Genomic DNA, 15,336 nt, shown 5'->3' with positions numbered 1-15,336 from the left:
AATTGAAAGAGCAATGCCTAACGTAAAATTCAACCCTTTTAATCAGCTTCAGATATTATGTCTGCTTTATTCATCAACAGGCCTCAGCTGGTCATGAAAGTGATTGTCAGTCAGTTGTTAGCCAGCTGTTAGTTATCAATTAATTTTGAAATGGGGAAAGTATGAAAATGGCTGTAATTCCCAAACACTTAATATGTTTTTTTGTAAAACCCCTTGCATTAAAGCTACATGTCATGCACAATATAGATCTAACTGTACCTGGAAATAATACGTGGGGAGAGCAAGAGCGCTCAGCTCTTCGCATTAATAACACTGCCAGCAAAAACACTTGCTTATATTGTCTGCTGAGCACATTGTCCACATGTGTTTTTGTACTTCATGTCTTTAAGGCTGAGTGTTAATTCTCAGCATTTCACGTTTTGGTTGAGGATTTGGTTAAAATTTCTGAGCAAAGGTAAACAAATAATATAATATTGAGATCAAAACAAGGAGTCGTAAGAGTGTGGTGGTGGTGGCCTGCGGGGTGATGATGGACTGAGGCCTATGCAGACAGTTGGTCATCACAGTCTCTAGGATCCTGGAGATTGTTCTTTCTTTGCTGATCCATCGGGATGACACCTTATGGGTCAGCTGATACCCTTCTGTGCTGCTGCTGATGTAGCTTGGCACGGGCTTGGCACTGAGTCGCAGGCCCACATAGGGTTTTGAGACAGATTTTCACACAGATCCACGAATGTAAGCTGCATTCAAGTCCTATTTGAAAACTGGGACATCTGGTCTTCCACTGTATTCTTTTTGTAAGTAAACAGAATAGCTCATCACACCTCAACTAGATAACATAGATTTAGCCTTTTTAATACAGTCGGGTGTAGACCAAACCTGCTGCTGCTGACTCATTTTCTGAATAACTGATAAGTCTGTTAGTGTTTTCTGCATCAGAAATTCTAAGCAAAAGATTTTGTTTTTTCTCTTCCAAAACTTTAAACCTTGCTAAATAAAATACACCCATACCTTTCTAGTGATTACATATAGTGAATTAGCCTTTTTCAAATACCCTGTGTTGGTTCTCAAAGGACGCTTTATAAGCAAGAGTCTGTCAAAAAAGGCATTTGCAACTCTTATCATAGATAGTAATTTAATGAGAGGCACTTATAATAGACTCTAGCACAATTAGATGTTTCATGACAACCTTTGGGAGTACAATTAATCTCTCAAATGAAATTGGTCTCAGTGCTCAATATGTCACCCAGTGGGATGCATCTTAATTTCTATTCATTGACCCTGCATGAATTAAAGCTCATTTCCTCAACGTGTAGCTTTGTGGTGGCTGCCACAGCAGGATGCAGGCTTTCAGTCGCACTAGCTCAGAAAAACGTCCCCTCTTCCCATTTGATTCAAGGATTAGATCTGATTACAGACTTGAGCTGAACAACCTCTGTGACAGCGGAGCAATCTCCTTTTCTTTGAATCTTCTTGTTAAATTTACATAAAATTGATGGGATTTTGTCTTGAGTTTCTTTTCATTCTCCCATGTTTCATGAGCACAACAAGAGCGTGTCACAACACAGTAAAATAACCAGCCATGGACAAAGAACCAGGGAGTTACGCGTTAACTGATATTATTATCAGCAACTGCTGTTGAGTTTAAAATCCTTTATAATGACATTCATCTATTGTCATTGGTTTGCACCTATCTAGAAACAATAAACCCGTAACTCTACATATGTTGTTTCTAATAATGTTACCATTGTTCAACAACAACACAAAGACATGTTTCGCTTTTTCGCTTTGGTGGAAGTGTATTGTGTAAGTGGGAATGTAAACATAGTTTTGACAGCAGTTCTCAAACCATGAAGAGAACCATGTGCCACACAAGCAAAGAAATAATACAACCAAAACTCCTTACGCACTCATAGTCCACATCTACTATATGACAGGTCGCCAGCAATAGAAAACAAGTAATACATCTTTTTTTTTTGCGTAGTCATGAAAATATCTGTTTTATACAAAATTAAATACAGTTACAGTATGTTACACCTTTTTTCCCCCCATACAGGTGAGTTCAAGCATGACTACAAAGCCTCTTAAAAAAAAAAAAAAATACTAGATTGGTACTTTTAGGGAATTGAAAACGCATGTGCAGCTTTTGGCAAAACAACAGACGCCCTTCCGCAAAGTAAAATCACCAGGGTCACCAAAGCACATGAAGGAGAAAGTGAGGGAAAAGAGGAAAGGAGAGAAGATGGTAGCAAGTAAGGAAGGAGGCAGTGAGGCAACATGATTTTAGTCCCGTCCACACTATTATATATGTATATATATATATGTATATATATATATATATACTTTTTTTTTTTTTAAACTTCAGATGATACTTAGAAATCATGTGTCTAGTTTTATACAGTTTGCTCTCAGGATGTGGGTATCTTTATCTGAGTGGAGTATCCAGTCTGCCTTTATTGAAGTATAAGCCAATGACAAGATCACAAAGCAAAGGCTCCAACCGTTTCCTCTGGGAAGTTATAAGACAGCAGTGATTTCACCAGACCTTTCATAAATCCTTCTATCATTCAGTATAACACATCAGTGCACAGCCATTTGCGCTAATAACACTGCCATCCACCACTGTGGCCTTGGATATACAAAAAAGAGTTGCTTATATTGTCTGCTCAGCACATTGTCCACACATTCTTTGTTCTTCATGTCCTTAAGGTTGAGTGTTCATTCTCAGCATTTCATGTTTTGGTTGAGGATTTGGTTCAGGTCCCTCAGCAAAGGGAAACGAATAATAGCGGGAACACTACAAGGGTAAGAGTGTGGTGGCGGCCTGTGGGGCGATGATGGAGCGAGGCCTGTCCAGACAATTGGTCATCGCAGTCTCCTGGACCCTGGCAGCGAGTTCTCTCGCACAGGATGCCCGTGAAGCCGGGGGAGCAATGGCAGCGTTGATGGTGGTGGCACGTGCCGCCGTTCTGACAGCGCAGCATCGCGTTGTCACACACCCGAGCTGCACAGACAAAGCAGAAAGGGCAGGGGAGACAGGAAAGCGTGATTAATAGATCACTCAGTGATAGGGCGGCAGAGAACATCAACAGGCAGGTTCACGGGGCACAAGCTGCCTCTTCCTGTCCTGTCTGTACTGCTCTGTGTCCTTAGAGCACAGCTGACACATTAGAGAGGGTAAAGCCAAGGACTTCAGAAAGTGTGCAAAAAAAGGAAGAGGACACCGACAGCAAGGGTACATATTAAAAGAATATAATGCTGCCAACAGCCTCTGAAAATACTTAACAAAGGAACACAGACATTGTATGGATTCATGGATATTTTTAGTAGCGCCAAAGGGACTTTATAGCAAATAATTCTGGCAAAACAAAAGAGCAAGCAAACCATGGCTCTGATGAGGTGAATTTAATTATTTGAGAATCATAGGATGCCAGAGTATTGTGAAACAGCCCCTCTGTGCTGAGGTGAAGAGAACAGAAAGAGGAGAAGACACGGGATGGATACCTGGCTCCATCACATCACCACAACCTTTCATATGCAAATGAGCATTTCCAGGTATTTCACCAGTAGCTGTTATTTTCTTCTCTGTAGTTAACCTTACAGCAAGCAATACAACATTGTCAGAAGAAGGATGTAATATCAGTGGCTGGAGTTTTACCGGCTAACAAACATTTCTTTGTTTTGATGTAGACTGATTAGGACTACATAAGTTAATATCCACATTTCCAGACAAAAACTCACAACTCAATTATCCCAGGAAGCCTCTCTGCTTGCAGAGGTGAAATCCTGGAAGAGGTAATATTTGCCAAGAGATTTCAGTGTAATTGGATATCTCTCCTTGCATAAATAGTAATCACATTTTTGGTTTTCAGTAATGTGGCTCATGCATCAGAATAAACTCAACAAATAATCATTGCTCATGCCAAAACCGATTAAGAAGGCATTGGTATTGCATTTAACTTAATAATATTCCCACCCACTGCACATAGACACCACTGCTGTTATGCACTTTAAATGGAAATTCCAGCTGTGGACACAGGGTTTTATCTTTAATATAGGATTTTCAATAACTTTGCGATGAAGTGTTGGAAATGATGCTTCTGGTAGATCTGCTTTTCCTGACATGTCTACATCTTCTTTGAACAGTCTCCAGACTTGTTTTGTGTTAGCCTTGTTATGTTTAATGGCCTTTCTGTGCTTTTATTTAAAGCGTCAATAACAGTGGCACTAAACAAGCAAATATGGTAGTCAAACCCTTTATTTTAATAGTAAGTTTGTTACTGTATGCAAAAGTTTTTTTCTTTGTGTAGCTGTTTAAAAGAATGAGTCTGGAAAGGAGAGTTCTAAAAAAGACCCAAATGCAGAAGGGCGGGTAAGGCAAACAAAGGTGAAATTTAATGAAATTTACTAGAGATGAATAACAAAAAGATGCTGGAGGGTTAAGACGTGTAATATCAACAAGCCAATAAAATAAAAAGCAAAGAAACAACCCACCCCACCAAATAAAACAGTAAGAGAAAGAAATAAGCAAGTGAAAATGGGCAGGAAACACAAAATAACTCACACATGCACTAACAGCTGACTAAAAAACATAACAAGTAAAACTAACAGGGTTGGGAAAAGCAATCAAACTGACTGAAATAGAGACAAGGACAGGGCAAGACAAAGCATGACACATAAGCTAAGTAACACATGAGACAGGAATATAATTTACATGTAGATATATGTAAATGCAATAAACAAACTAAACTAATTAATAATAAAATGGGCCTATGGCAAATCCAGTCTCTGTACACGGCTTGAATGTTGTGGGACTTTCAGATTACAACCATTTCATAACTAAATAGGTTGCCAATCAAATGTCAATGCATTAATCGTGTCTTTCTGTTGTGTGAAACTGACTGACTGGACCACCACGTGGGAACAATGTTGTAGTTGTTGCTCTCAAAGAAGGGACAAATATGACTGGGGAGATATTTTAACCAGGTGTGGTGGGAATGGACTCATGAATTATGGGTCCAGAGTGGGCGCAAACATTAATGGCCCTCTTGCAATTCCCCAATCAGTGATTTCTAGTCAGTTAAAAAAATAAAAATTCTAACAGCTAATGCAAACACCTGCTCAGTGTGTTTTGGAAAACACTTCAAGTCTCAGTAGTTTAGTCAACACATTAACATTGTTGCCTGTGGCCGAAGGATAATCTGTGTATCCTCCAGCAGACCCTCAGGACCATTACCTCTCTAAAAGCATCTGTAAAACCAATTAGTTTGCTTATGCAGAGGCTTAAGACTGTTCTGTCTTTGTTGTGCTGTCGTGACAAAAGATGCTTTACGCTATAAATTAATTATTATTTTTTTGTTATCTAAAGTGAAATGAAAACTTTCTCAGTTGGTTGTATTATAGTAACAAAGGACAGCAAACCAAGCATGGTAGAATACAACATCCACAAAGTAAACTACCTGGATGCAATACATTTCACATAACCGTGTACAGAGTGGACAACAGAAGAAGAACAGATTGGCTTACATCCACCCCAGCCCTCAACCCAGAGTGCTCCCTAGGTTTAAAATTGGGGTGTGGAACGTTTGTTAAATTACTTACTTTTTTTTTTTAAAGAATAAATCGTATTTATTTTCTCAGCTCTTCTGCTATCGCTGAAGTGACTAATACTTTTATCATGAAGTCTTCGTATATACCCAATATTTTTTAAACTATTGGACAAACATTAGAGTAAATCTATTACTCAGTTCTCCCCTGTGGTGATAATAGTTGTCAAGTTATATCAAGAAATATTCTATAAAGACAACAAATGCACCCAGTCTCTCCAGGCCTGCAATCTGAAGCAGCAAGATCATATAATCTAAAATAATTCCTGACATGAATATTTATTCAAGACCTGCTATTAGATGTGGTTTACTAACACTAGGTATCACACCATCTTCCATGAGAGAAAAGTGTCTTTTGAATCGGAAGATGTGAATGAGAAATTCATTATTATGGGTAGTTTAAATTTCCTGAGCTAGATTGTTATGTAGTTTACTTTTTTAAGTGACACATTAAATAAGTGCACTGGCAGTGAAAGTTAAACTGTCCTCCTGCTTCAAACCCATCCAGTGGCACATATGCATCTCTTAGTCAATAGGCAATGGAGCGGATGCTGGCAGCACAGTAATAATGTGGGAAATTTGGCAGAGCTGGTCCTCCTTCTATCTTCAATTTACATAGATGAGCCTTTCCCATCTAAGAATAATGGAATCTGAAAGGACACCGTGGGACACTGTAGGGAGCGTCCCTGTAGAGATTCCTCACTGTATGCCACACCAGCTCTTAGCTTAAAATTTGTAGTCTTCAGTCTGGCTCGGAGGAATTAATGAAAACATTAAAGGGCTATTTTTCAGCCTTTGTAAAGCACCCTCCAGAAGACATTAAAAATCCCCCCCCCCCCTTTTTTTAATGCAGTGGGTCTACAAATTTACCCTGTGTGACATCATTCACTCTTGGGCTTGTGCAAGTGAAGACACAGCAATTCCAGTCGTACCCAAGGACCGGCGTACTCTGCGGGAGACATATGTGCACCTCACACCTCTGTCACATGTGTGACATTTTAGCAATATAACTGTTATGACAGAGCCACTCTGGGGTTTTGGTGCTGCACGAAGCAACATGGAGAACATTTACCAAAGCAACAGCACAGAAGTGACAGGAAGGACAAACACCTGAATTATGTTTCCCATTGTTGTTTGTGGAATTGCAATTGTGACACAATTTAAAGCAATTGCATTGTGCTACAACTGGATTAGACTATTGTGGATACATTGAGTCTATTGTGGTTGTGACACTTTGGACTTATTCATCCTTCTTTTCTGTTTTTTAAAAGGAGATTGTAGTCTGTTTGTCCAAAAGCACACTCAGACAGTTCTTTTATCCTCTCATCTCTGTGAACTCTTGATGTCCTCACATACTCCGCAGATGAAGTGTCTGAGATACCGAAAATCACAGCACGATAAGTTAAAAGGCACAAATCGATAAGCTGGATCACACTGTAGCTAGTGTCACTCTTTTAATGAAAGATCTAGATATGTCATGTAGTGGAGGTGTATTCTATTGAACATCCAATCTTGTTACATACATCTGTCTGTACCAGCCAATCGGGTTTATTACATGAATGAGGTTTGCTCATGATGACTGAAAGTGAGTCATAAAGTTTAAGATCCAATTTTTTAAAAAGACTACCCTGCAGAAACAAAATGCCCCTGTATTTAATTAAAGTTTAAAATATATTCATTCACAGTTATGCATTTAATATTTTTTAAAATGTCTCTATAACTATGGATTCGTACAGGTAATTGACTTTACCTGGAGACAGTTGTCAGATACAGGATCATATTATCTGCCTGGAGACAGAATACTGTTGTTTCAATTACACTCAGTCAATATCTTTTGCCATGATGTCAGTGAAAGCTGAAACTTTCATTCAGCCATATCCCCAGTTATCGTATTAGCATGAAGGCTTCATCATTAGTCAGTAACTCAGCGCTCTGAAGTTCAATATAAACTGTCAGTTGTACAGTAGCACTTGAAGGTGGTGAGGATCTGAAGACAGAAAGTGCATGATTTTCCTTTTACTCGAATGTTGCAGTTGTTACTGCTTGTCAACTCAAAACTGCAAGATCTGAAAGTTGCATTTAAGAAAATTTTAGTATATGTGCTTAGTTACTTCTGGGCCGACAGTATGATGAGGACAAGGCTATCACTTTTATGTTGATATGCTATACTTCAATGCAGCTAACATGCTACCAGTTTAGCTTAGCACACGGGAAACACGGGAGAAACCTCTGCTAATGTAGTTTGTTAGTTGATTTTTTTGTGTGTTTTGCTTTTTATTGGGTCTTCGCAAACAACAGAAGTGCGTATTAGGTCAACTATATACCCATTATTATAGTCCAGACTGGTTTGTTGTAAATGCTATTTACACTTAAGAGCAATTAAATCAGCGGGTGTTCAGGTTAAGGTTTTAGTTTTATATATCACAAATCAACAGAAAATTAACAGATAATTTTCTAAATAATTACTCAAAACATTGTCTGCTTCAAACTACTGGTGGAGTAACATAATCCATTTAAAGATGTCACGTTTGATTTAGAAAATTCTTGATGGAGTTGTTGTTTAATGGCCAGTTTCATTTAATTATTTTTTGACGGCAGAAAGATTAGATTATTGTTTAATCTCATACACAGTTTTACAAATCCAGAAAAAGAAAAAAAAGAGGGAACCCCCCTCCCCATCTTAATTGTGGAAATCCTCAAAGTCTTCTTTTAATTTTTTTCTCTCCTGGTTGTGAGAGCAGTGGTGCAGATGTGACTTAACACACACTACACAGAAAATCTGGGTTTGAGGATTATCTGGAGATAGCTGGAGATCAATCTACATAAACCCCCCCTGGAGCCTATTCTCTCCTTCCTTCTCCTTCTCCTCTTTTTTCTCCCTGTTTTTTCTTCTTCTTCATTTTTTTCCTTTCAGAACGTGGCAGAAAGGGTGCACCCCTAGAGAACATACTGGGTAATTAAAAAAAGGGCATGATCAAAGGGGTTAGAAGGCTGTGGACTCGGTGATCATGAGGCATGTGGTCCATTCCCTGCAGTGTTCTCACAACAAAAGGTCTGCCTTGTAAGGACCAGCGTGTGTTTGTTTGCATGCAGGATGAAAGCATTGGGGCTTTGGGAAGACAACCTACTGCACACAAGAATTGGCATATTCTACATTACACTTTTGTTTTTTTTCCAAACGGTCAATCAATAACCAGTCGATAATTTTTTATCTATGGGTAATGTCATGCTGAAGTTACAAAGCCAATAAGCCTACCTTGATTACGATTTGCAACACCAAGAGATGAAGCATTTGCCCGATCTGTGTAAAAATGGGAAAGGTTATGTATTACACTGGCTGTCAAATAAGTCATGCTGTTATTTAGTTAAAGCACAGGGACAGCATGCATAGTTGCTGGTTTTTACAATAATGACCTTTATCAGGCCAAAGATATGTCCAATTTTCCAGAAGATTCCTGCCATACATTTGGAGTAGTAAATGGCTTAATGTAGAATAGTGTGCATGCAGCTTAAATGAATTTTCCACAGTACAAAGATAGCAATGTGTATGCATGGTAGCTGCTTTTGTTATCCAGTATGTGGAGACACCTTCAGGCATCAACATGCAGAGGGAAGCATGGCTGGAACCACACCTTCATTTAAAAAAAAAAAAGGTTTTCCTTTCTTTAGGGCAAATATCTGTCTGTGCGCTTAGAACAAATATTCTAGTTTGGAAAGGAAAAATCATTCTGATACACTGGCCAGACACTCGGGACTTCCACCATATTTTATAAACTCGCCAGTACCAAGATGTATCAATTGTTACCATTATTTTGCAAGTTTTCACATAATAGCTACCAAATATACATAATATTTCTAACCACCAATCCAATTTATGCATAGCTTAAAGTAATGAATATGGCAAATCTTAAGATCTGAATTTGTTTTAAACCTCAAAGATTATTCAGACTGGCTTATGGTATAATTAAAACCCAGAAATTTGATAGCTTAATTTAAAGAAGTGTAACTGATTTAGTGCCATATGGGAATTAATGCACATTGTTTTTTATTTAATATGGCAAAACAATCATTTCAAACTATGAAAACCGGCAGCATGAAATATGAAAAACTGCTGGAATGTGGAAAAGGTTTGAAATAAATTAGAGGAATGTTAAAAGGTTAAATTTTTATTAGTAGGATAAACTCTAAAGTTTTCAAACACTCTTACTTTTATGTCAGTGATCATTATTAGAACTACACTGGAGAAACTCAACCTCACGCCATGCATCGTTTCACCCCCTCAATAGACGTGGGTATTAGGATTCAATTCTACATGAGTGCCCTGGTAGGATGGATTTTTTTCCCCACTGTGGAAAACATGCTGATCAATGGTAATGGCAACGTACAGCACAATTTCTCACACAACATCATCAGTCAAACAAGAGTTAGCCATGACTGAGGGAGGAAAATATTAGTCAGCATGCCAATAAAAAAGCCTGATCAACTTACGCACTGGTCCGTGATTACTGGGAATACCTGCGGAAAGAGCAAGGAAATAATGTATCATTAACGCATTGACTCATTTCTTTTTACTCGTGAGAGAAAATATTGTTGATGGTGCTGTTTACTTTGAAAAAACAAAAAACAAAACACCAGCACTTATCACATTGATCTCCAGTGCATTCGCTGATTAGCAGCAGCTACTGTATTGCTCTAAAGAGAACCTGACCACTCCGCCTTCTTCTGATGATAATAACAGGCCTGCTGGCAACAAAATGTCAACCGAATCAAAACTCTATTGAAAAAGTCTTGTCATCAGCAGTTTCATTCATGTTTTCAATAAACAGAGTTTTTCTCTCTCATCTGCTTTTGGCTTATGTTCACCGTTTTTCAATATCATCTTTGAATGAATGAATCAACACATCAAACGTCATCTACAAATGCTAGTTGCTGTAATCGTCTTTCATTGTCAGGTTCGTGGAACTTCCTAATATGTAGAAAAGAGAGATAAAAGCTCATTAAACACACTGGGGAAGAAGAACAACAAAAAATTACCTTCAACTGTCTTAAAACAAAACACACATTTGCAAACAATGACAACCTGACAATCCATGTGTGTTTCGATCTGGCTGTGGATTCACCATCTTTGTGTGATATTTATCACCAAGCAAATGTGACTCCAGGATTAGTGCAATTTTGGATGCCTTTCACAAGCTTTATCACTTTGCGTCACGTGATTATGTTTCACTGGGGGTTTTAATATTGTTTGCAGCCTATTCATCACTAAATTACCTGTTACAACAACTGTTGAAAAAAACGGAAAATCAGAGATTCTGAGCTCCAATTTGCAAAAAGCACATTTAGGCTGCAATTTCTCACTCATAGCTTTATGTGAGAAATGGAGGGCAAACAATATTGCCCTTTGAAGCCAAAGCACATTCTACAGTCTGATCAAACTCTCAGACCCAACCTGCCTTAACCTCTGAACCTGCTTTGGAACACAAGATGAGTTGACGCTCTTTGCAAAGTGAACTGTCAACATAATTCTTGAAGTGATTCCTCTTCTGCTCTGAAGGCAACTTACAGACAACACCCCTTTTCCCCCACCACCACCACCTACACACACACACACACACACACACACACACACACACACACACACACACACACAGCTATTTACTTCAGAAAATCATGGATTTGAATCACTCTCAGTCTTTCTGCTGCTGACAGCTATGGCCCCTAGCAACTCAGTGCACCATTTTGGGCTAAAATTTATTAGATGAAGGGTCACGTATGTCCATATATCTGCATGTACAGTGGTTTTGAATATGTAATAGACCCTGCCCTGTTCCTAGCGGTGAGATAAATGACTTCCGAGATTAAAGAGGAAGACTTGATGACAGATGAAAGCTATTAAATCGTAATTACATTTCGCATGTTCCACATATTTGTGGTAATATAAGGGCTGTATGTTTAATATCCTCATGGGAAAAATGAGCTTCACATAATAGGTAAAGGCATATTATTGGACCCAAGCTTAGAAATAAGAATCATTCAAGACTAAAGTGTGTTCGTTCAACACCTGGGGGACCAATATTGTTACGTCACTACCATGTGCAACATTATTGCATTTTATGCCACTTCCAAACAACTGCTAATATTGCTTTTGATATGGGTAGACCTTGGTTTCATCAGTTCAGTGCAGATGCGGCCAAGTGTTGGATTTTTTAATAACACCCTGTCAATCTGGCAGTGAGCACCACATTGCCAGGAGATTCATAACACAGAGGAGGTGTAGGGGTAAATCCAGCAATATCTCCTTAGAGTTCACAAATGTTCCCACAAACAGACTCCCACACACAATCGAGTGTGGTGCGTGAGCGTGTATGTCATGCGTGTGCGTGCACACAGCTTAGCGTGCATACATGCAAACAGGAGACTGATAAAAAAAATTCTAATGAACGAATAATCATCCAATCCATCAATGAGAAATTTCCCTTAGAAGAGCAAGAAAACTAGTGTTACTGCACAAATTTACCAACACAGCGGATCGATAGCAATACCATATCTCTGTACAAATCTAATCATAACACGATGTCTGAGAATTCAAGTGAGACAATCAAACTGAACATCTAAAGAACTTGCTGTCAATCCCAGCAGACGGCTGCTATGAGAGTGTTTCTGACTGGAGGCTGAATCAGAGCGAATGGGGGACCAGAGGGCTAGATCTTCCACCATCTGGCCTTGCCTGGCCGTCTACCACCATATCCCTGCGTGGCTGTATTAGATTTATTGAAGCAATGAGCCCCCTGCCTCAGGCATGGGATTTGATAAATGTGACTCAACTCCAGTCCAAGATTATAATGGGGATAATGCAAAAGAGCACCTTCTGCCTCAGAGATACCAAATTCACACTTGTCATGGAGTTGAGGTAGCAATAATAAATTCAATGTTAAAGTGTTACTACTGTAGGAGGACTATTGACACTTATTTAATTGTGAATACTAAATGAATGAAATACAGAAAATAGGTTACCAGTGATGCAAAGACCCTAAGACTAACAGGTTACATTGAATTTGAGTCAGTGATCCCATTGCGTTCGCATCCCAGGGCACAAAATACTTCTATTCCGTCAGATGCAGAGATATGGACAAGGTGTCCTTTGGTGTCAGTGCCTTGACTTGCTGGCTGCAGCAATATTAGACACAGAGAGATTAAAGTTCTCTGTTAAAGCTCGCTATAGTATGCCTTACGTTTGTCAGACAGGAGAAAGCTGTCTGTGACCTGCTCAGGAGCTTTCCCCTTCCCAACATTAACCCTTCACACTGAAAAATGGAGACTTACTCAGTATGTTTAAATGTGACACCGATGAATCCTTTACATACACATACATCCATATGTCACATGTTTGGACTGAGTCGCCCATCTGGTTATTGTCTGACAAAACATGAATGTGAACAGGGTTTTTTTTTCCGCTGTATTTTTCTATATTTTTTCTATACTGGCTTTGCTAACTACTTGGAAATACTTTAAAATTATTTATAAGTAGCAATTTAATACAATATCAAAATAAGAAAATTATAGGATCTGAAAAAAATCATTAGCGAGAACAAATACTAGTGCATCTAGTATTATCAAGAGCTTGATGCTGATTTCCTTTCCCAGCAGTACCAAACATCTACCCACACCACCAAAGCTACTACCAAATGGTTTGCTGACCTTCAGATTACTGTGCTTGACTAACCAGCCAACTTGCCAGACTTGAACCAGGTATTGTCAAGACAGATAAGAAACAAATGACCCAGAAATACAGATGAGCCAAAGACCGCTTTTAAAGTGCCAAAAGCTGATCTGCTCCAAACCACACCACACTTTACCAAGTAATTCTTGGTAATCTACCGAATGTTTAAATAGACATACATTTGGAAAGCTGTACATCATTTATTCTAATAAATTGAGACAATTGAGTTTGATTGTTTTTTTGTGAAAACACAAAAAAGCTTATATTATTTGACTTTACATGAAATGAATATTGAATAAATGAAAGCTCACCCTTTTTATTTATGAATTTTTTTTTCATATTTTAATGTTTTTGTGTTTATAACTAATATGTTGTAATTTCTCTTGACAAATGATTTGAGTAAACTATGTTGAAAGGCTGTGCACTCTTGGAATACCCAGCTATTCACCAGTCAGCTTGTCACAATGTAAACATGGGTCTTTTAACGAGTTTCACCTCAAATGTCAAAAATACAAGTTATACTACTGATCATTGTCAAATATGATGTGACATGCAAGTCCTCAGTATGCAGTTTGTTAAATCTACAATGCATTAGAAAACATAGTCAAAAAACTAGGCTACAAACAGCATCTGGCAAAAATGCAGTGCAGTGGCAAAGAGCTGAAATCATAAAGAGGCAGAATAAGCTCTCAAAGAGAATGAAAAAAGATGTTTCATTGTGGCTCCCTTTATTGGTAACAAGCAGCAAGAGTGGAAACAATGTGCTGCCAGCCACTTGCAAATTAGCTGCATGGCCAGTGCTTGTCCACATAGCATTACAAGCGCTTCCGTACTTACATATATTTGCAGTTCCTTTGGGTATAGGGAGGTAGGACCCCACACTCCAGGCTCTTCCATGGTAGTGCTTCTTACAGCGGCTGCAGTCTGGCCCTGTGGTGTTGTGTTCACACTCACAGCCCAGCTTCCCCTTGTCAAACACACAGCTGTTGGCATGCAGGTTACACTTGCACCTGAGACACAAGAATAACAACAAAAGACAGAGACATGAATAGGCATCATTCTGCATCCATTGAATCAATACTTTCTGGAGGGAATATGCATACCCTGCCCTCGGTATGTTTTTTTGCAGCTTTCAAAGTTTTTGACAGTGGTAAATTAAAATCCTGGTGGGTTATCTGACTTGGATCGTTCCTCCACAAAGCTTCATTATGCTCTCCTTTAAAAAAAACAAGGCCTCATTTGTTACTGCCCCTGCGGAGAGAACGGCAATGCGAATAAGGTCACTTTTGCCACTCTTGCTCTAAATGAAAGGCACTCTGTAAGATTCGCTAATTGAGCACAAAGCAGGGATCTGATAGAGAGATGATACAATAAAGAGAAGCTGGGCAGCCAGAGAATACTCCTTTTTTCTTTCTCTTCAAAGTTATTTGGCAAGGGAGCTTCCAGGCAGGAAACCCTACCAGTTGGCAAAGCTGGTTTATTAGACCGAACTGTGGCAGAGCTGACAGATTCTCCTGACAGGAGAAGAGAAAAGGGCGGATGGCTTTCAGGCACTCCAAATCCACCTCCCTTCTGACCACATGGAAGAAGCATGCGCCTATGCTTGCTGAAAAAGAACAAGCTGTTTGCAATTTGAGTCTCCTCTGAGTGTTTCTAAACAACCTGAATGAGCAGACAGTAAACTACGTACACTTAGAATATAACCTTTTTTCCATTTGTGTTAACTCCAAGGAAAGAGCTCTACCCGAGGCAGAACAAGCTGTTTTTGATAGCTATACAGTTTCATATAGTAAGTGTTCCAAATATAATTCCCTTTATTTGATTTCAGTCCCATGAGGGTAAAAGGTTACAGCTAGTGACCTCAGATCTTGTAAGGAGGAGGGCACTGATACAGAAACAGCTGGGATGCAGGCCATTGAGTGAATCTGACACGGGAGACCTCCCCAGAGGTTTGGTCAGCTCATGGTTTCACATCATGCCTATGTTTGTTTTTACAATGTGCTTCCGAGG

At 39.0% G+C, this 15,336-nt stretch overlaps 1 protein-coding gene across 3 annotated transcripts in view; it reads right to left on the bottom strand.

Moving 5' to 3' along the window:
* Positions 1-1,163: 1,163 nt before the first annotated feature.
* The window catches only part of LOC146687400 (netrin-G1-like), a 71,025-nt gene continuing 56,852 nt past the window's right edge, over positions 1,164-15,336 (bottom strand). For 2 of the 3 annotated variants that reach the window (XM_085439375.1, XM_085439374.1), the window contains exons 4-7: positions 14,164-14,336; positions 10,095-10,121; positions 8,863-8,907; positions 1,164-3,004 (exon numbers count right to left, since the gene is read on the bottom strand). In XM_085439375.1, the coding sequence (XP_085295501.1) occupies positions 2,766-3,004; positions 8,863-8,907; positions 10,095-10,121; positions 14,164-14,336 (484 nt within the window). In that variant the 3' untranslated portion in view covers positions 1,164-2,765. The remainder of the gene's footprint in view (positions 3,005-8,862; positions 8,908-10,094; positions 10,122-14,163; positions 14,337-15,336) is intronic. The other variant, XM_085439376.1, reaches the window with a different exon arrangement.

This window comes from Copadichromis virginalis, linkage group LG18 (assembly GCF_057382275.1).
Source record: "Copadichromis virginalis isolate Kocher_CV1m ecotype Utaka linkage group LG18, C_Virginalis_male_GT1.1, whole genome shotgun sequence".
Lineage (NCBI taxonomy): Eukaryota > Metazoa > Chordata > Actinopteri > Cichliformes > Cichlidae > Copadichromis > Copadichromis virginalis.
The sequence above is the reverse complement of the archived record's forward strand: the minus strand, read 5'-3'. Positions and strand labels throughout refer to the sequence as shown.